The following is a 23646-nucleotide window of genomic DNA, read 5'->3' as shown; positions in this document are numbered from 1 at the left end:
GGTCAAACAAAAGCACAAAGTTGAGAGAAATATTTCCTACAAAAATAGCACAACTGAAAAGTATAGGACCCGCTGGCATATTCTGGTAATGTACTTTGAATCATAATTTGAGATTCGAAATTATATATATATATATATATATATATATATATATATATATATATATATATCAGTCTAGTAAACACAATACGAACACAACCTTTAACACAATAGAACACAATTAACACAATTTTCATCAAACAAAATGCAATCAATTGGTCTTGAAGAGAGCTTTCTTTTGATATATAATTTATCATTATTGTAGCTGTCTATCAATTTCATGTAAATCCCTAGTAAAAGGTCTTGTTATGTAGTTAATTGTGTCAGCAGTCAAAATAATGATCAGTGGCAGCATCTGTTTGTATTTCACAATAAAGATGTATTCATAATCAACAAATGCTTGTACAGTGTTTTCTCTCCATAAAAAATGTTGAAATCATAGTTAAAAGTTAAAGATTGTGCTCCAAGTGTTCCAAAATTGTCTTGTATAACTGTTCGGCTTCTGAAGGGTTCCTGGCTGGCAAGAGTCGATTTTCTGTCATGAGGTCATGAAAATATACATCCACTTCATAGTCGCCCACATAATTTGGCAGACAAGTGTGCTCTTCCAAATCATCAATATTGAATGGTATAGCTTGGAGGCAATCAACACCACCTTTAGGCAGAAACAAGTTTACAACATGTTATGAAGACAATACATAAGCAACCAGTTTTGATGGCTGATTGTAAAGGATATCAGTGTATGTGTACAACAGTACTTGATGCACTGTTGTTACATTTTGATCGTTTGCAAACTGAACAAAGTTTAACAAATACGGCATGCTTGATCTGCAAATGTCACTAGCATTTCTGTTTATACCATTAGCTTTGACAAGGCCACAGTATTTGTCAGTAGAGAACTAGAATAATCAGTTATCAGTTGGAAAAAAGGCACACAGAAAAACATATTTGCATCAACTTTTTAGCTCCGCTGTCAGCGACGTGGAGCTTATCAAATACGTTGATTTTCCGTCGTACGTCAACAATTGTCTTCTCCTCTGAAACCGCAAGTCCGATTGCTAGGAAATTTTATATTAGTTCACTTGGGGTGACCTTACGTTTGTTCAAATCGTGGTGAAATTTGCATATTTCCATTTGTTGGGCATGTTTTGCTGTTTTTTGTAATAACATCTCTGAAACCGATTGTCCGATTGCTTTCAAATTTGATATGCAATTTATTTAGGGTGACTTAATTAGATTTGTTCAAATCGTGGTGAAATTTGCACCTTTGTGTTTTTAAGGCAATTTTTGTCATTTTTGGTTGAAAGTTTTACAAATCTTCAAAACTACCAGTCACATAGCTTTGATATTTGGTATATAGGTCTCTAGGGATGATATTTTTCAGATTTGTTAAAATTTTGCAGAAAAATGCAAATTTGCATTTTTAAGGCAATTTTTGCCCTTTTGGGTCAAAAAATGTGTTTCTCAAAAAGTACGGGTCTGATAGCTTTGCCTGTGGCAATGACCCCAGTGACCTGAGCGCGTTCGATATACGCCACAATTACCGCTGCGATATCACAGCTAGCCGTTAGTCTGCTTGTTATGTAAAAGATATAAATAATTGAACATGAAATTAAATGGACAGATTAGTGTGTTGCATAATATTACCTGACAATTCTGGGCAATGGTATAAGACGTTTGGTATCCCACATGGCACTTCTAATTGAGCCTGTTTCCGTATACAGTGGTCATTCCATGAAGAAATGATCATATCTAGTTCACCTTGGATTACTTCCAGATAACAGAAACGGACCAGACACCTATAAGAGAGCAGATACATGAAGCAACCATTGTGTTCACATAAAGATACACAAATACCAATGGTATGGTTTTCAACAAGTTTTGCCTAGATGTGAGACAGTCCCGCAATAGGTTCATCCTTATTCAGCTGTCATAAATACTTTCAACAACAAAAAAATGTAAACATAGGGCCAAAGTCCCTGAAGCAACTATAGACATGGATACAAAATTAAGTATTTCCTGGCTGTATGAAATTATCTCACTTAGGTCATCCTAGGGACTTGTAAACCAAATAATAAAGCTGTCTGACCAGCGGTTTTGAAAGAACAAGCAACTCAACAGTTGACAGAGCTCTGCTGTGTTATGTAGAGAATAACCTTTTGTGACACATGTACTGATGACGAAGGTGGATATCTTTGATTAACATTGTAAGTCCCTTACCGAAAATTATTTCTACTGCAAATTTGCCGTAAGTTTGCTGCAAATATGCAGTAAGCATATAGCTTGCAGGAAGGAGTTGCAGAAGTTTGCAGGTAGATGTGACCCTCCTGCAAACCCTTAAGTCAGTTTGCAGCAAATTTGCAGTAAACGACTAAGTTGCTGCAAATTTGCGGCAAACCAGATTATTGCTGCAAATATGCAGCAACACATGATTGACATATTTCCCACTATTTCATTACCAGGGAGTACACACTACACACTGAGTACTGTTGCACTTCGTGACCAGTCATGTATAAGCAACATAAAATTGATCTTTCATTTATATTTTATGTTCCTTTATTTCATAACAGACAATCCACTTTTTAAATTATAATAACTGGTAATGCTAGATAATGAACAGCTTCAGTTATGCTGGTGAAAGCATTGCATGGATATAGAGTGCATCTATAGTATATACTGTAGTGACATGATGTAATAAAAGTGCCCTTTGACAATCTGGTTGGGTAAATTATGGTTGGATCGAAAACTGAATTTTTAGGGAAACAAATTTTGAAACAGGGACTTGTCTGTCTTGCAAGTTACACCCTGTATTTTCTGCGAATGATACCAAAATGCAAACAGTTTCGAACGAAATGTGCGTTTGATGATGGTCTGTAAGGACACGTCGTAGACTTTTGTTACTGCAAAGCTGTACAGTAATGTTTCCGCTACTACCTCCAAGCAGAGTAGTGGCTGTGCTCCAAGCTATTCATCCCATCAATATAGTACATGTATACGGTACGTACAATGCACTGCAGCTTACTGAGTCTGTCATCGATGCCGCTGACAAAATCTCGCCTTCTGATAACATGGGTCGAGGTAAAAGGCTTTTGTCCATGTTTTCAGCGTTAGAGTTGTATTGCCGAGCACAAATTTGAGATTTAGGATTGCACCCCATCCCGAGTCGCTGTACGAAAATTCAAAGCGCCGCTTCACCAACGTCCAACATGTCCTGTGTATCAGCTGCAAGCAGCCGACATGTTTACACTTCTCCGGTCACGGTTCATCAAGGTCAGTTCGCGCATTGATATTGATTCTTCGTGCTGAAAGAATTTTTACTCTCTTTTTAGTCTTTCTATGATAAAAATAACCATTTTCATCAAACTAATAAATTAAATGCTATATTAAGTATGAAATATAACGGATTGGTGCAGATGTAGAGTCAATTCCAGCATTTAAAAACAGGACTACATTATCAATCGCGTAATGATTTATAGATCGCACTTCCGTTATCGTCATGAGGCTTGATCGGCGCGAAGTTAGATTTTAGTACCATCGGCCAGTGTCGGCTGCGTACTTGTGATCAGGGAGTTATCTAGTGGACAATTTCGTGATCTTTCTATTGAATCGCCAGCCAAATGATATCACATAGTTGCAAAAACGTGTATACAGTACCAGGGACAGGCGGAGTTCTAAATTTGTTAACGCGAGCGGCAGTAAAGATGCCGACTATATTTTCTGAGTACGGTATTTACACACAGCACGGTGAGACCTGCAACCGGACCGGGAATCGTCCAGCGTCTGCGAGCCGTTCAGAAATGTAAGTCAGTGTACCGTTCGTCTGTACATCGATCGCTATAATTATGTTCTGTAATCGTTGTATTGCAATCTTTACCTAAAGATAAATTTTCGTTGAGTACTGATTCATACTGAATTCACTTTCGTTTCACAAGTTACTTACAGTAAGTGCTGAGATTTTTGCAGATTGTCGCCGTCCTGTATGTAAACAACATACGGCGAGTTGTCCGCTGTCAGACATTTTAATCATTATTAATTTAATTTCGATCATGAATATTTATGCATTTTCTGCTTCAATTTTTCAACTTGATTATGTCTCATTTTCAAATAATTATCGATTTCTTTCATGAAATTTACAATGTTTGGTCAAACGGTAAAGACTAGTCACTTACACTCTTCCCTGAACGATTTATATTTTTCAGAATCCATTGCTGGTACACTAAAGGGACAAGAAATTCAGAGAACAGAAAGCCAAATCGCAGCCTTTGGCAGTAATGTAAATGTTACATGAAACTTCTCAAGTCAAAAGAAAATCTTGACATGATCATGACACTTATGTGGCATGAAATGAACATGGCATATAAAATAAATTGTACCACAATTGAATTTAACCTTTTTTTCTCTGTCATCTTTTTTTTGTTTCTCGTGAAACTGGTATTTCAGAGTTAAGTTGGATAAATAATATTTATATATTGGCCGACTGTGGACAGCACAAGATGTGTTTTATCCGACTAAACTCTGAAATACCAGTTTCACGAGAAACAATGGTCACCACAAATAAAATAATTTGCTGTATGGAGTTCGCGGCAAATTTTCAGTAACATTCAAATTAATTTGCCGCAAGTTTGCTGCAAGGATTGTGCTGCAAATTTGCTGCAAAGAGTTTGCAGCAACGTTGCGGCAGGGAGTTTGCTGCATATTTGCAGCAAGTTCACAAGAAACCTAATTTGCATCTGAAAAATGAACCACCCGCATATTTGCAGCAAATAGTTTGCTGCAAATTTACTGCAAAGCTTGCGGCAAATTTGCAGTAACAGTTTGCGGGAGGCCTAAAATTTCGGTAAGGGGTGAGTTCTGTTGAATAAGTTGAGACTGTCCATACTCAGAGAAAGCACACTGAAGAGACAAATGTTTGAAACTTATGAAGTTCAAGGTCATCAAAAGCATTATAAGGAATCATGTAACTTTCATTGCACTGTTTACACAGATTGCATAATTGCTATAAATAGCACATGAGGAATCTTACAGCCCAGCTTTACCATAAAAACCCTATCACTTTGACCACTCTTTTAACCCTATCACTTTGACCACTCTTTTAATTGACCACTCTATTTTTTTTCCTCAAAAAGTAATTTTATTTTATCCTTACCAATTCAACCATAAATGGAAATTAGAACTTTCTCTATCTCTATCTCTATTGACTATTTTGAGCAATTTCTTTTAGATAACATACAAGGCACAATAAATGACGGTTCAGAATATGTCAAAGTTGGGATTCAGGAAAGTTGCCTTCAAATGTTTTAATCCTCCAAGATGGTAAGCATTTCACTATGAACTGTCAAAAAATGTTGAACTTTCTGATAATTCTACACTAAAATTATTTTGGCTTTGATGATTTCCTAATTAATTAAATTATTTAAAATCATATTAATTATTTTTTTCTGGGTGAATTGATAGGGTTTACACAGTACAAGAATTACATACAATGTAAATCAAATTTTGACCAAAAATGACAAAAAAATTCCTTAAAAATACACATTTGCATATTTCATCACAATTTGAACAAATCTAATTTGGGTTACCCCTAGGGACCTGTATACCAAATAACAAAGCTGTCTGACCAGCGGTTATGAAGAAGAAGATTTTTTACCAAAAACACCTTTTTTTGCATTAATTTGCCTATTTTCAACAATATCAAAAAATAAAAAAAAATAGTTTCTCAAATCATATTTTTCATCTACACAACAAATATCAAATCAGTAAGTACAGCGGTTCTCAAGATATTTGAGTGGACGGACGCCTCACAAACGGACATACATACATACATACATACATACATACAGACTGACGCCGGACGGATACCCATCCCAATAGCTTCTATAGACTATAGTCTATAGTAGCTAAAACTAAAGGTTACAGTATAACGCGTAAACAGTTATTTCAGGAATGTTTATTAAGAGAGGAATAATCTCACTTGTGTATGTTACTTCTGTTCACAAAAATGCCTTCAGCTACCATGTTTGAAAAGTGTTGCCGCCACCACTCTGTCCAGGCCCTCAGAAGATATGACCAGAATGCTTCAATTCTCTGTGTGACATACAATAATATAAGATCATTCACAAAATACCGGGATTTTTGTCCGCGTACATGGCGCAGCGGAGGTAGTGTGCAGCAATATACTGAAAAGTGCACTACTCAATGAAGTGATAAAGGATACATTGCTTGGCTCACGACTTCCATGGTAGAGCGGTGTGATCCAGTTACTCTGCAAGTCTCAAATCCGTTATCACTCTTGTATCTTATGAAGTGGCCCATTCTTAATTGCAAAATTGTACAACACTTGACAATCAATTATTTTGTTTAGTGAAAAATGGCAATGAGCATTATTGTCTTGTACAGCAGTGTATATTCCTCAAGCAAGATGAATGTCTTTACGCTGAGCACAACTATTTCAACCAATTGACAATCTTGATAACAAAATTATGGTAATGCTGATCTGAAATGGATATGCTGCATCACAAATGCAGCATAACAATGATCCATTTACCTGATTGGCAGTGGACTTTCCAAAGATATAGGAATCTTCGCCTGAATAAGGATCATTCCCAAGTTGGCGTAAATATATTTGCATTGCAGCAACGGTGACATTTTCTGTGCCAGGATCTGAACGCATCTGCAGTGGACAACCTAGTAATATTATCAGAGGAGACTATAATAAACCTGAAATGTGGAATGGATATTTTATTACATAGCTCTAAGTGACTTGAGAAACAAACCTAAAGAGATATTGTAAGCATACAAATAATTAAATAATAATCACTGTAAAAATAATTACCGCTTCTAAAATGTAACCTGCAAATATTGCTGTAAAATGCAGCTACAAAGCAAATGTGTAAATAATTAATGGGCTATATATGAGTTAGCATTTTTTTCTGCTATGTTGAATATCATACAACTTCATACTTGCATCGAAAGTTACATTACATTGCAAGTCTAAAATACCTACTTACCATTTACTTGTTTAATGCATGACAGGTAATAGTGGGCAATAACAGCTGGGTTGTTATTAGTACTTGAAGCTTTCATCCACAGAATTTTCCTTGAGTAGCTGAAGTAAATGTATTATACATGTAGTAAAAATTGTGATCACACTGGTAGCCTGTGAACTTACATTGGTGAGTTTACAGCAAACTTTGTGCATGTTAAGATGAATATGTCTAGTCAGCATGCATTTTAGATGGTAATCTTTTAATTGTCATATTGCAATAACAAAGACATAATCTTTTTTCATCTACATTGTGAATAACTCATGTAAAACAGATTATGTTCATGTAAATTTTTGTCCGATTTTGTTTCATAGAATTTACAACTTGAAATATCTCACAATCGTTGCAGTTTTCATACACACAATTTCACAGGATTTCTAATTTTGGGATACAATATCCAACCTACATTGAGTGTTTAAAGGTGTTTGATAAGTGTAATACATACCCATCAATACAGCCACTGATACAAATGCCATATGGTTTTAATTTATCATATCTGCAACGCAAGAACAAGTATGAGATGTGGGTAACTCTGTGCAATTGAATTTATCTTGTGTATTTCAGATATATAAGTAGTAATCCATGAAGTGTAGTGGAACAAAACCTACCAGTAGGTAGATTTGGACTAAATAATGATAATACGAATACCATTTCATAGCCTCTCACAAACTACATTTTCTTTAAAATTGTACTGATAAGTACAGACGTCTGATACTCCATGCCTATGCTGTAACTGCCGTTCATTTTTGAAGACTTGTAAAAAAGGCTTGTGATTCATTTTTGACTGACATGGAGATAATGCTATTAATGTTGATTTGTAACATTTGAGGAACTGCTCTTAACAACTCATATACAGTATATGTCAAACAACCATTACTGGCCTGCGACTTGCTCTCAAATAGGGAGTTTACGACTAAAACAAATATTTGGGGATCTTTTAGGTCAGATATAAAGGTACAAAAAGTTTGCGTTGCACCATGGACAGGTAGCTGACAATATGAATATGGCTGACCTAATTCGAACAGAAAGTATATCAAAAATTAACATGAAGGCCAATGGTATTACAAAGTGTCCAGAAACGTGATGATGCAAAATGCGTACCCCCTAAAAAATTATGTGCATAAAATGAAATGAAAAGAAATTGAAGTTACAGGTAAATGATGTGTATTTTTGAAAATTACTTGTCGTTGACATATTACTTTACTTATTTTACATATACGGACGTATCTGACCATGGATAACTTTGACTGGGCCAAGAATGCAAATTTTGATGACTTTTCACTGTTTTGATGTCAACCATTATTTCTTGATGTCAGTACTCACTCAAGCATGTGGATACACACAATAGCAAAGTAATCAAGTCAGACTGTACATAATGAATGAAACCAACCCACACACCCCCCGGAACACAAACAAAGTTTACCTACCCATCCAGATGCCACACCTGATTTGGGCCCTGAAAAAAATGTACCAGATATTTTGTTAGAATGTGTATAGAGTGTAAGAATGCTGTTACATGTGAGTTGAAGGATGTAGAAATCAAAGTAATGGTTTTTTGCATAGCAATGGTATGTGTAAAATAACATCAAATGTTTCCCTTTCTTTATACACATTTACTGTACATTTCATAAGCGTCATTGAAAATACGAGCATTAAAGGGGGCGGATATTGACACTGAGTAATATGGCCGCAGTGCTCAATATTCACGATTCAAATCATGCAAACAAACTGATAGAGATTCAGAAAACCAAGCTTTGACGCTTTCAAGTTTCTCTGTCAAAGACAACTCTTAAACTTATATTGAAGCATAGGTACTCTTATAACCTGCCAATTCAAGTACAATTGACGTGGAAACCTAAAGTTAATTCCCTGTGTAAATCAGGAACATTTGGAAAATGAATAATGTGACTAACTCTATAATGCGTTCTTTTGTCAGGTTTTAGTGTACAAGTAAATTTTTGCCTTACACTGAAAAATGAAATTGACGACAAACTTACAAAACTCCTGTATAGTCCACGTTTGAAACGTTTTCTCTGCCTTGCTTCAACTCCTGTTGGATCAAGCAGCCTCAATCTTGCAGCTACTGAATCTCTGAATTATGAAAAGTTGTAAATATTTACATGCAACAAATTCCTCAATATTACTTTTATAATGACTCCCATAGGTCCTATACATACAAAGGCATACATCCTACATACAAATATCTCCCCTATGCGGCTGAATGGTTGATAATCTTGCAGCAATAATCAAAAATGGTACATTTAATTGAAAGTTTATGCGGACTTATAAGAACATTAATGTTCTCTTATTGATCTACTATACGTACCTGGATACATTTAACTTGAATTTCTTTTTAAGGCGATACCACATGGCTCTGTATCCACATTTGGATCCTGAACCACTTAATTCACACTAGAAGAAAGAAATTGTTTTTTCGTGATAGACTTATGTTTTTTTTATTTCAGCATGGCCTAAGTGAGAACTTCAAAGTCAACTTAATATGCTATTGTCGTATTGATGAATCAATGCGATGACAAAGTCATAGACATACTTCAATTGCTTTACTACAGTACATGAATTAAAATACTTACCAATATGGCATTGTTTATATCGTCATCATTTGACCATGTTGTTCTGGCCAACTTTATTTCTTGACACGGTATCTTAGTTGCCTGGGACTAAATGAAAGTATTATGGTTGAGTTTATGATTTTGTGCAGAAGCATTATGTTCCATATATTTTACAACCATACAGCATAAATAGGTGTAAAAAATTATGTTAAAAGGCTCAAAGGATGACTTTAATTTGCACTGCAGCTATGATCTGTGGTGTGATATTGTAGTTGTACATTAAACATGCTATCTTTACACAAACAGTGTAATGTGGATATTCAGAACTGGATGGGCAATCAAAAATTACAAATCTTAACATTTGTAGATTAACTATTGAGTTAACTGGTGTGTCACCCCAATGTAGTGGAGAATAACAAATAGCGAAGTCTTCATTTTAGATTTGGAAATGTTACATTTAATATATAAATCTGCCACGCATGCTCACCTCAGATGGATGCCATGAAATTTCTCCAGGAAAATTCTGGTATAATATTGTGAATATCCAGCTTGCCAGAAGGCTTGGATTGCTTCACTCTCTATGTAAGATGTGAGAAAATGTACAGTTTGATTTACATAAATAGGAAATTCTACTTGGAAGAAACAATTCTGTGAACAAGTAACAAAATCAGGTTGTGTATTGCTTGGTAAATGACAGAGACACTTTGCATTCAATAATTGATTGGGTCGTAATTTAAACATTTCTACTTAAATTTGAACTGAAAAACAAACATCAATACATACATGCATACACAGTGACACTGACCGTATTAAAGTTTTGAAGAAACACAGGTTCACTCATGGTATCTGCAATGATAAAAATACACGCACATGAGTTAAAATAAATTTTTGACTTAAAAAGGCACAGTTTACAATTGTGTTCTGACAAGTACAGAAGGGTGGTCCTATAGGCCTCTACACTTATCTATTCATGGCCAGTAACTAACAGACACGTTGCCTTTGAAAGGCCTGTGTTGGTGCTATCATAAAATTTACCCACCAGGTTACAATTTCAATGGGAAACAAAACGCTATCCGTCACACCTCCATAATCGGATATCCCCTCCTGGGCCTACATACGGTAGTAGGACAAAGGCGATCCTTAGGGATCGCCAAAAGTCCTGTAAGTTTTAAAGGATACATGTTGCAAGATAGCGATTTTGTCACATTTGGTAGAAATAGTGGAACATTTTTGCTGTTGGTTAATACAGCATGCAGGTATTAACAAGGGAGAGCCTTCTATATTCATGATTACAGGTACACGGTAGAACCATTGGACGTCGGTCCATGGTACGGAGGACGTCAGACTCAATACACGTTGACTTTAATAATGATAACATGTGGCGCCGGTGTCCGTGCATTTTGTCAAGCAGTTGTTTTTGAAAACATAATAGATTTCACCATGACTAAGGCATAGGTAATACTAATTAAGTAATACTCACCTTAGAGCCTGCACGTTAATATTCTCCGTGTGACCTCTCAACGTTTGTTGTACAATGTTTACTCCAGTACTTCCGGGTTATGCTCAAAAGGACGTTACAAAATGACGAGCGTAGGTGGAAACAGAACGACGCAATTACAAACTGAAGAGCGCAGGTGAAACAGAACGACGCAGGTTAAACAGAACGACGCAATTACGAAATGAAGAGCGCAGGTGAAACAGAAAGACGCAATTACAAACTGAAGAGCGCAGCTCAAAACAGAACGACGCAATTACAAACTGAAGAGCGCAGGTGAAACAGAACGACGCAATACAAACTGAAGAGCGCAGCTCAAAACAGAACGACGCAATTACAAACTGAAGAGCGCAGCTCAAAACAGAACGACGCAATTACAAACTGAAGAGCGCAGGTGATCGAAACAGAACGACGCAATTACAAACTGAAGAGCGCAGCTCAAAACAGAACGACGCAATTACAAACTGAAGAGCGCAGGTGAAACAGAACGACGCAATTACAAACTGAAGAGCGCAGGTGAAACAGAACGACGCAATTACAAACTGAAGTGGGTTTGTGTCGTTTTCGGCCACGGTACTTGTAGTATACTTATAGGTCCTATTCTGCGAAAATTAGGGTACAATGTTCAAAGAAGTTCAAGGCGAACGATTATCTGTGTGAGTGAAGTGTATAAGGCAGAGAGCTCTTCCCTGTACACTCGCTTAATCGCTATCTCTGATCACATATTGCAAACAGCTTACGAGATGGCAAATAACTTTAATTAGGAGCTCCATACCCCTTCAAACCCCTATTTCAAGGGGTGAATGTGCATTGAATGTGCACTGTTTTTCAGAAGGGAACGTCCCGTAATGATTATTTTTTTCTGGGTGAATTGATAGGGTTTATACAGTACAAGAATTACATACAATAGAAGTCAAATTTTGACCAAAATGACAAAAAAAATCCTTAAAAATACAGATTTGCATATTTCATCACAATTTGAACAAATCTAAGTTTGGTTATCCGTAGGGACCTGTATACCAAACAACAAAGCTGTCTGACCAGCGGTTATGAAGAAGAAGATTTTTTACCAAAAACGCTTTTTTTGGCATTAATTTGCCTATTTTCAACAATATCAAAAAATTAAAAAAAAAAAGTTTCTCAAAATCATATTTTTAATCTACACCACAAATATCAAATCAGTAAGTACTGCGGTTCTCAAGATATTTGAGTGGACGGACGCCTCTTAAAAACGGACATACATACATACATGTACATACAGACTGACGCCGGACGCCGGACGGATACCTATCCCAATAGCTTCTATAGACTATAGTCTATAGTAGCTAATAAAAAAGTAATGCTACATCATCAATCTTCTAGACCCTACCCCCTCCTGAATATCAAATGTTCCACCCCTTGGTATTACATAAGACCAAATGAAAGGATTAAAGCTGCAAGCAGCGTTGGCGGGGCCCAAGCGATTAACATGGTTTCCAGTTCGTGCAGTGATTTTATTACGTGCAAAATTTCAGCTTGAAAACAGTCAGGTCCTTGTAAAGAAGAATTTTGAACATCATCTCATATTTACTGTCTGTTTCAATCGTAATCGTATGTTTAATGCAAAATACAATATGGCGGCAAAACCATGTGACCGATCAAATTGCCCTTCACAAACTTGAAAGAGCTCTCACTAAGAATGACAAAAGTGGAATTTCATTGCCATCAGTATTGTGGTTCTGGAAAATAAGATTTTAGAGATAAATTGCGATTTTCGCAAAATCAAATGTGGAGTCTGAAACTGAGCACGGTGAGCTACCAAAAATGTCTTTCAAAAGTACAAGACATATATGAATTAGATGCTACTCAAAATTGACAATACTGGAAGGCTGAAATATTGCATCAAATCAATGTATTCATCTCTGAAATTTTGAGTGTAATAATTGCAAATTGTGTTGTAATTCCATTTAGTCATATATTTTTTCATTTCATCTTTAGTGTTCAAAGTTTTACTTTTGTATAATTTTATGACAAGAATGTGAAAATTTAGAAAATCAAGCATGGTGACTCTATCTTTTGTTTGTAATATTTGATTATTCTCATATGCCAGAATTCAAAAATTTTTCCATGTGTTCTTCCTTGTATTGCTTTCTGGCCTGATCTTGTTTAGGTATAATGTTTCACTGTCATGAGCGTCATTTGACACACACTATTCTTCAACTACCATGTACATCAGAGTCAGAGCTCTCTCTGTCACTGTTCACGTAAGCAGTAACAGTGACACTACTGTACCAGTAACAGGGCAGTATCTGATAGTGACAGTTGCCCATAGGCAGTAGCGGTATTATCTTTGATAATTTTGACAATATTTATGTTCAGTTTATACAAATGCGTTCGTGTTCTACTCTCTACAGCATGTTGAACTGTCCAGTATTCAGCTTGCTAGCACAGCCAGTGTATGTGTACCATGCACCAATGCTGACAACTGACTATCAGTCTGGACTCTAATTAAACTACATATTTATATATACTGGCTTTGTCGAGAAACTGAACATTGTGTGTTTGATCATGCTGTAGGGAGACAGCAAGAAACTGTAGTTGATATATTGGATAGAAATATTGCAAAAATCATCAACGGTTGGAGCTTGTGCCCTGTTACTAGGCTCAAGTCTGATTTTTATACGACAAATCACAAATGTTTAGATTTTTTTCGAGATAAAAGTCATGGAATGTGACAAAATGGTTGTAGATTCTGTTAAATTATTACAAACATTACAACATTTGAATGACATAAAAATGGTATTCATTGTTCATTTAATTACCTACAAAAACTTGGAATCGGAAAATGTAAAACATAAAAGGAAACCAAAACATTTTCAAGTGCCCCCTACAGGTGGGGCAATATTTCAAGTTCCCTCTCTACTACCCTCAAAATTTTCGAATCACCGTTCCTGAATTTCTCAAGCCCCCCTAACCGTTTTTTTGTGAACGCAGCCTTGGTAACAAACCTGCACTCGCTATCAGTGTTGCACTATACATGTCGCGCTTTAGCAGCACGAAACCTGCTTCATCACACCAGTTTTTCAAACGAACTAGATATCCATTTTCATACCAGTTCAGAAGTAAAATACTCATAGACTTGAGATATTTGTGCATGTTAGACTTTCGATACATTCGCTTTACGCTTGAATTTAGCATGGAGCTTTGGTAGCTCCATGAATTTTAGCAAGCGATGCTCGGACGGCGCGCACAACGTATCGATGACACTTGGGTCAGGGGTCATCACAAAAAAATCAGTGCGTATTCACGGCCGGGCTTGAATCATGCCACCGATCGCGGAAATCATGGATCATAAATCCGAATGTTCATGTCTATTACTTAAACAGAACCCTAAAATATGAAATACATAATGTTTTGATATTGAGAACCATGGTTTTGTTTCACTGACGATCAAGTTAAATGCTCAAATATCGCGACAAGAATTGCGCATTTGCACGATATGAATGCGGAAGTACGTTGACTCGGCAGACGAGCGAGCGACTTGTCTGAAAATCTGTTTCCGATATCACGTCACAATACACTGAAAAATCTCGCGAATTCATCTCTACGGAAGCCAATCAACACAAGTTCCTAACGTCAGTAAAGATATTGTCTTGTTGCCAGCAATACACCACCAACATTTTCGCCGTTCAGGAGTGCCTTACTCGCTCTACTTTGTAAAATAAGTCGTATGCTTTTGCCGTTACCTAACTTTCCAAATTCACGGTAGACTTTCCGCAATAGTAGTTGGAGATTTTGTTCAATATATCGCGCGTGGTGGAAACCGCAATTATCCATAATCACACAGTCACCTACAGCCAAACACCCTTTTATTAAAAGTGTAATAACTAAAATGGTATTATGTCAGGATTTTATTCGCCAAGTTTGGTCAAAATGACACCATTCAAAGCGACAGGAAGGAAGTTAGAAAATTATGTAGTGATATAATTTCATTAAAGCTCCATGCTAAATTCAAGAGCAAAGCGAATGTATCGAAAGTCTAACATGCACAAATATCTCAAGTCTATGAATATTTTACTTTTGAACCGGTATGAAAATGGAGCTGCCTTCTAGCTGCATCGTAAACTGTGATTTGTGAATGCTTTAGTGGGGTGAAGGCGATGTGAGACACCTGAGTGTGGTGAACGCGATAGCGGGCGGGATGAGCGCTACACAAAGGAGTTTATCCCGGAATCCCGAGGACACCGCGACATTGCACTTTTTATATGATATCCAATATTTACGGCTACTAGATTATACAATATCGAAGTTAGATTGGCTCGGCTAGATCTATAGGGTGGTGAAATATCCGATATATATCGGATATTTACCCGTAATTTGACAGAATTCAGTATCGCCTAGTATCAAGGTTAGAGTCAGTCCCTGGAATCATGGATGTTAAAAAATAGCATGCTTGAATTAAGTCGAATTTTACCAGAACAGTAAGGCGGTGAAATTTCCGATATATATCGGATATTTACCCGCGATTCGTCAAAATCTAGTATCGTTTAGTATCGAAATTACAGTCAGTCCATGAAGTCGGTTTTATGAAAACATGTACATGTAAGGTGGTGAAATGTCCGATATATATCGTATCCCCGACCGAAACTAACTCACTACTGCACAGACTCAGATAACGCATTCCATTGCTAGGAAACCTGGCCTGCGCTGCCTATAATTCCAAATAGGTTCGTATGGATATAGGAGAGACACCAAAGAAACTACGATTTTAAAAATTATTTTAATTTTTAACATTTCACCGACTTCAACTCTAGGTGCATCGTACCGTGCATTTGTAATGCATTTGCATTGCTTGGATGTCTCGAAACACAGGTACTGTGGGGACTGTGCTCGAAACTACCGAAAGCGTACAATGAACGGACTATAAAAAACGGGGGGGGGGGGGGATCTTGAAACGTTCTCGCGCATGCTCATTTAAGCTTTTGTCGAATTCCAACGCTATCAACTCACTATGTTGATTGCATGCCAAAGAAGTCTGCCGTCAGTCATCGGCCGACGTACGATAAAGCGACAAATTATTTTGTTCAAAGAGTAGACAATTAAATGACAAAACATGTCGATAATATGGCTGATATAAGGATTATTTTTGATTCATTAGTAACAGTGATGGAACCGGCATAATTTACGATGGTGGACATGGTTTTCTCTCGCCTGCGCGATTGCGCAAATCGCGCATTTCCGAGCCATTGTCTGCCCTGGTAAAGTTACTGACAACGCGGAAGTCGCACACAAAACAAAGCAGGCAAAGACGCCGAAGGAAGTGGATGTTTACTGAGTGTTTCCACTATAATACTTGTTGTGCAAACAAACATAAGATGCCAGGTCGCACCCATTTACACCTAGAACTATGGCAAGAGCGTCCAACTTCTCCGATATTGGATATAAACCCGCGATTCGACAGAATCTAGTATCGTTCAGTATCGAAATTAGAGTCAGTCCTTGGAAGTCGGGTTTGACCAGAAATGCAAGGTCACGATATATATCGGATATTTAACTTGGATTTGACAGAATCTAGTATCGTCTAGTATCGATATTTGAGTCCCCAAATCGCCAATAAATATCTAGTAAATATCGGCGACTTCACAGACCGTGCGTGCCAAGGCACAGGGCAAGTCATTCTAGTATTGTGTACTATCGATTTCAGAGTCCCCAAATTGCCGATAAACATCCAATTAAAGATCGACGATTTCACTGATCTGGCGTACCGAAGCACAGGGCAAGTCATTCTACTATTGTCCAGTATCGATATCAGAGTCCCCAAATCCCTGATAAATATCGGGTAAATTTCGGCGATCTCTTAGACCGGGCATGCAACTGCACAAAGCAATTACAGTGAAATTCGATCAAGCTGCAGAGCTTCATTTAACAAGGTGCTGTTTCAATAGATATGTATCAGCGATTTTTACGACATTAACGGCTGGACTTGATGTGGTCTTGTTTACATTTTTAATCAGCTACATGCTTTCAGTTACACAACACACCAGGGCCACTCCATGCATGTCAGATAGAGAAACATTAACAAGTCACCACACCTTGCAATGTCATGTATCTGTCTTTTTTATCATGATGAAGAAGTGAGCGTGCATTCAGACACCTACATATAAAAATACCCGAATAGCTTCATTTATGGTCCTTGACACTCACATATCAGCTGTGCATAGACTCCAGTAATTGTGCCATTCAGTCGATCACACCGGTCGGCCACCCCTTAAAGCTAGTGGCACACTCCTCTAAGTACTTCCGTCGCAGTATACTCGACAACGTCACCTGGCGTACAAAAGCTGGTCGCAAAAGTTGCCTTACACAAGGGGCCGAGATTAGGGTTCGTGTGACTGCTAGCTGAATTTGACAGCGGGCATTGCAATCTGTCGTGCCATCTTTGACTTTCAAGTGTACAATAAAACATACATCACTGATCGATCTTCTGACTGACGAGGTTTTAAAGTGCAGCCTTATGAACATTGGGGCGACTTAACCGATCCAAATGCCTTTCGCAAACTTGAAAGTGCTCGCACTATGAAAGATATGAGTAAAATTTCAGTTGAATGTGTGTATTGGTTCTGGAGAAGAAGATTTTTAAGATTAAATTGTGATTTAAACAAAATCCAATATGGCGGCCAAAATACGTGACTGATCAAAATGCCTTTCGCAAACTTAAAGGACTACCACTAGGGAAAATAAGTGTAAAAGTTTAGTTCAATCAGTGTATTTGTTCTGGAGGAGAAGATTTTTAAAGATTAAATTACGATTTTTCATAAAAAACCAATATGGCGGCGAAACCATGAGACCGATCCAAATGCCTTTTGCACACTTGAAAGAGAACACACTATCGATGATAGATGTAGAAGCTTTTTGCAAACTTGAAAGATATCAATGTAAGGGTGACATGAGTAAAATTTCATATTAATTAGTGTTTTGGTTCTGGAGAAGAAGATTTTTAAAGATTAAATTACGATTTTTTGCAAAATTCAATATGGCGGCCAAACCACATGACCAATCCAAACGCCTTTTGCAAACTTGAAAGATATTACACTTTAGATGATAGATGTAAAATTTTAGTTCAATCGGTGTGTTAGTTCTGGAGAAGGAGATTTTTAAAGATTAACTTGTGATTTCACAAAATCCAATATGGCGGCCAAACCACGTGACCGATCGTAATGCCTTTTGCAAACTTGAAAGAGATCACTGTAAGCATGACATGAGTAAAATTCCAGCTTAATCAGTGTTTTGGTTCTGGAGAAGAAGATTTTTAAAGATTAAATTACGATTTTTTGCGCCATCCAATATGGCGGCCAAACCACGTGACCAATCAAAACACTTTTCGCAAACTTGAAAAAGATCACATTGTAGATGACATTTATTAAATTTTACTTCTATTGGTGAATCTGTTCTGGAGAAGAAGATTTTTAAAGATTAAATTATGATTTCAAAAAATCCAATATGGCGGCCAAACCACGTGACCAATCGAAATGTCTTTTGCAAACTTTAAAGAGATCACTGTAAGGATGGCATGAGTAAAATTTGAGCTTAATCGATGTTTCTGTTCTTTCTGGAGAAGAAGATTTTTAAAGATTAAATGACTATTTTAGAAAACCCAATATGGCGGCCAAGGTCACGTGACCGCATGCGATTTTATTTGCAAATTCTAAAGACCTTAGGTCATGCTTACTATACAAAAAATTTCAAATGGACTAGACCCCTAGGTCTTCTTGACAAGGCATTTTTAGGTTTTTGGAAAATCCAATATGGCAGTAAGGTCACGTGACCAATCAAAATTTCAAGGGTCAGGTGCACGAGTACTAATTGATACCTACTAGCCCTGCAAATTTGAGAAGTTTTCGTTCAGCCGTTTAAGAGATCTAGGTCGACAAAGAATCGGCAGAAGAAGAAGAAAAAGAGGAAGAAGAGGAAGTAGTAGAACTTGAGCAATAACAATAGGGTCCCAGCCGGTCGGCTTGGGCCCCTAAATACATTTACAACCTTGAGTGTTATCATTCTAATGTAAACAGCACTTAAGGTAGTAACAGATAATGAAATGCCTTCCACTGTGCGCCGTGATTACAACATCTGGAATTATCCTGGATCAAAATTTCTCATCAGTTCTTGTATGTCTTACATAGAAAAGTTGCAAAAATTGGTCCAAAATGAAAAAAATCACCTCAGCTTTGTTTTCTGGATCAAATTTTCCTACAAATTGATACCAAATATGACAAAATTATGTTCACAGCCTTCAAAATTGTCTCACAACATATCCTGGGTTGGTGTAGGTCATTTAAGGTCACAAACTGAGAAAATTACCTAAGATATACAAATTTTGGGGTTTCCCAACACTTTGAGCAGAAAATTTATCTTATAACACCTTTCGGGACTTTATACCAAATTACAAAGCTATCAAACAAGGGACTAAATTTATACCAAATTACAAAGCTATCAAACAAGTACTTTTGAGATAAAGTTTTCTTGACCAAAAATGACAATATTGTCTTAAAAATACAAATTTTTATATTTCAGGACAATTTCCACATATCTAACTATTGTCATCTCTGTACCTCTGTGTACCAAGTATGTAAGCTGTCTGTCCAGGGGTTTTAAAATGGAAATACTGTTTAAGATTTTTTGACCAAAAATGACAAAATTGCTCAAAAATAGTAATTTTCCCAATTTTGTCATAATTTCAACAAATTAGAAGAGTAACATCCTTGCAAAGCGACAACCCAAATTTGAGAGCGATTGGGCTGGCGGTTTCAGAGAAGAAGAATTTTTACTGAAAATGAGAAAAATCACAAAAAAATTCACCAAAAATACAAAATTAAGAATATCTTCACAATATTCATAAAACTGTATAAGGTTCACCTAAGGTACTTGCACACAAATTTTCAAAGCAATCAAAAAAGCGGTTCTTGAGTTATTTATTCTTAACCATTTTCACATTTTGTAAGCTCAATTGCATAATTTTGGCAATGCAGACTTCATTTGAAGAAAATCCAATCTATAGCCCAGGATGCATCCACACACTAAATACCAAGCTGAAACGTGCAGCGGTTTGCGTATTTTTGATGTTGATGGACATACTGTACGTACATACATACATACTCACACACATACATACAGACGCAATCTACTTCAGCCTATACGATAAACTCACATTGGTATAACCAAATGTGAGCTAAAAATCTTTATACATGAGATAATATGAGGTTATTACGAAAATACCGCAAAGGATGCACGAGGACATTGGTGCAGGTATTGCCCAACGCGAAGCGGAGGGCGATGCGCGGCGCCATGCAATGTCCGAGTGCATCCTTTGCGGTATTTTCGTAATAACCTTATTATTACACATCTTACATTCCTGATCGGGCATCAAAATGTAGGAGTAGTGACTGTTTTCGTTCAATGTCAACAATTTTTCTTCTGATTTTATCACGCCAGTGTGGAACGCTACCTCGGACGCACTTCTGCAAGTTTTGGAGTGTGTGCACTACACACATGTACGTACATGCAAAGCGCGCGCAAGACTTGTTCTGGCACTCGTCCAAGGGGTCCCTTGAAACCGTTCTACAGTAAACGCGCAGATACAGCCTTGAAACCGTACGTGTTACGGAGCGGGCGTTTTGTACAGCTTTTTTAGCTCACGCTTAATTCTATTGTTCTCGATGGTAGATGTATAATAATAAAGAGTAAACTTCATGAAAACACTAGGTCACTGTAGTTACACATGCATCATTCACGTTAACATAGTCCTACACTGTTCCCATTCACACAGAACGTGGGAAAACCACTCATGAATATGTATACAGAGTTTGAATAGGGTTTACAGCTTAAACCCTTGTTTCTTAGCCAATCAATCTACAAATGTGAATTCCCCTATGTTGACGACATTGCTATGGACCAAGCCACGACGTTACAGGAAAATAATAAGAAGAAGAACTTGAAGTCGCCTTCCATACTTCCTGTTACAGCAGTTGAAGATGGAGACTGAAAATGATGTAACACTATAGAAGTTGAAGTTATTAATTCAAAGGGGATGGCATAAGAAGAGATCTGAAACCTCAAAAGAAATACAAGAATACTGGAATTACAGAGATGAATTGTATGTGTGTGATGATTTCTCTATAAAGGAAAGAATGTTTTAATACCACCGTCAATGAGGCCAGAAATGATGACAAAGATCCACGATGCACATCTTGGAATCAAAAAGTGCAGAAAAAGAGCAAAAGATGTACTGTTTTGGCCAAACATGAGCAGACAAATAGAAGATACAGTAGCAAAGTGTTACATATGGGAGTACAGAGCCGAAATCAGAAAGAATCACTTCAACCACATGAAGTACCAGACCGTCTATGGTCCAAAGTGACAGCTGATCTGTTCCAGTTGGACAACGATCAGTATTTTGTCTTAGTTGATTATTAGTCAGGTTTCTTTGAAGTTACCAAATTTAATCATTGAAGGCCACTTAGATTCCAGGACTATGTTGACACTTAACATGGCAAGAACTGACTCTGGAAATCTTTGAAAGGAATTTCGTTCTACCACAAAATACACTCACAACACACACATGCACACACAACACAAAACATGTTCCCATGTCAGAGATTGGCAATGAACATTCTGTACACTTGAACAATCAGAATTCCAAAGTGATTCACTGTTTGATGTATACCAAAAAAATTATGCCGGACATAACAATGACAGTGTTGATTAGTTTAAAGTTTGTTTATGACTTTTTGCTGGAAAAAAGGGAGAATGATGTAAAATATTGGGATATTGTTCATGTCTGACATCATCCATATGCATGTGCAGTACACTTGGTAATAAAGTGTGTTCTCTATGCCATTACTGAGTAGCATCAATATTACAATCTGCACAAATGGCTATATCAGACCACTTGTAGACGTCTGCAAATGGTCTGATTTTGTGCATATCCAGGCTTTCATTATAAGTTTATCAACAGGCTGAAAACATTTATCAGGAGGCTATAGTTAAGGCAGCGACCGAAGGTTGCTGTGGCTGATGATCGAAGGTCATCAGCAGGGGGACAAGCTCAAGAGGCTGGATGTGCCCCCCTCTCGAAGGGGGTTTTAGGGGTCTCCCCCTAGAAAATTTTGAGATTTTATGGCTTTTTTACTGCTATTTTGTGGCCTTCCAGATGCTTTTCTTTCTATGCATTTTAGGAGCTAAATTCATTCAGCATTTTATCAAGTTTGATAGCTATTTTTGTGTAAAATCATTTCAACAAACAGTGAAACAAAAATCCAAAGAGAGCAAGTACCAAAAAGTGACTGAGGAAGAGACCGCACAATTGTTTCGAAACATAGCGTCAAAGGATCATGCTGTCATTTGACAGCTAGGTTGAAGCTACTTCTCACCATGGCTTATATCTACATCAAGAGCCACACACACAAAAACAAACATAAACACAGAGAACAGCACAAATAGTATGGGCGATGTGTGGAGCCGCTTTTCCTTTATTACCGGTACATTTAATAAAAATAGCGTTAATGTTGACAATGTTGCTCCTCAGTGCATTTAGCGCCAGGGATACAAACTTTCTTCCTGTCATTGATAGCCTAGATTTTCTTAGGATATTGAATGGATATATTTATGAAAGATGTCACTTTAGCTTGTCCATGACAGTGAATTGATTTTTTTGCAGAACTCGATCGGCCAAGCCAAGTAGACATGCTTACTAATAACACCTGGGCCGCATTGATCACAACGTTGTTTTGTGATTTAAATTAAAATATTGTGATTACTACCCTTTTCAGAATTAGAGCGCGAAGCCTCTGCAGTGAACTGCAATAAAACTGCTCACACTAATTAGTTTCAGCTGTAGCCAGCTGTCAAAGTCGACAACATTGTATGTCCCATGCAGACAGTTTGTCTGGGGAAGTTGAAATAAAAAAGATTTGTACATGGACCAGTGCATGGTAATGTTACATTGTATCTTAATCTTGAACACATGGTGCCAATCGTTAACTCTCATTTACAACTCGAGCCTCAGACAGAGCTAGTTTTGCCTTTGTATAAGCAGACTTTTTGGTCTTTATCAAGTAGCCTTGTTCAACACCAAAGTGGCCACGGCTACAGCTGAAAATAATTAGTGTAAGCAGTTTTATTGCAGTTCACTGCAGTGGCTTCGCGCTCTAATTCTGAAAAGGGTTGTAATACGTCATATTGACTATAAAGTTGCAAACACAAAATCTGTTTGCCTTTATTGGACAATTTTTCTCAAACAACATGAATTCTCCTGTCAGCGTGTGACATAGGTATGATCTCTGTATGCATTTTCATGACAAATGAATCGAAATAAACAGCCATTTTTTAAAGTTTGCATTTCTCTTATTAGTTTTAGATTTCTTTCTTGTGCATTCAAAGTGTCCACATGTCAATACCATTGCACAGCACCTTGACAGCCTCATCAAATTACTTAAATCTGGACAGTTTGAGGAATGGGTACAAT

At 37.1% G+C, this 23646-nt stretch overlaps 2 protein-coding genes and 1 long non-coding RNA gene across 3 annotated transcripts in view; 1 reads left to right on the top strand and 2 right to left on the bottom strand.

The window, feature by feature from the left end:
• LOC139149545 (uncharacterized) overlaps positions 1–23646 on the bottom strand; it is a 149056-nt gene that overhangs the window by 69971 nt on the left and 55439 nt on the right. The gene's annotated exons all lie outside the window — the stretch shown is intronic.
• LOC139149548 (uncharacterized) lies at positions 155–12475 on the bottom strand. The gene is made up of 12 exons (XM_070721363.1): positions 10458–12475; positions 10140–10230; positions 9674–9760; positions 9409–9494; positions 9080–9173; positions 8510–8538; positions 7528–7578; positions 7047–7144; positions 6584–6723; positions 6011–6123; positions 1687–1838; positions 155–694 (listed from the first exon to the last, which is right to left on the bottom strand). The coding sequence occupies exons 4-12, from the start codon at positions 9450–9452 to the stop codon at positions 489–491; spliced, it is 927 nt and encodes a 308-aa protein (XP_070577464.1). The 5' UTR covers positions 9453–9494; positions 9674–9760; positions 10140–10230; positions 10458–12475; the 3' UTR covers positions 155–488.
• Positions 3201–4427, top strand: LOC139150644 (uncharacterized). The gene is made up of 2 exons (XR_011556247.1): positions 3201–3838; positions 4239–4427. It is a non-coding gene; the product is annotated as an uncharacterized lncRNA (long non-coding RNA).

This window comes from Ptychodera flava, chromosome 14, assembly GCF_041260155.1.
Source record: "Ptychodera flava strain L36383 chromosome 14, AS_Pfla_20210202, whole genome shotgun sequence".
NCBI classification, from domain to species: Eukaryota; Metazoa; Hemichordata; class Enteropneusta; family Ptychoderidae; genus Ptychodera; species Ptychodera flava.
The sequence above is the reverse complement of the archived record's forward strand: the minus strand, read 5'-3'. Positions and strand labels throughout refer to the sequence as shown.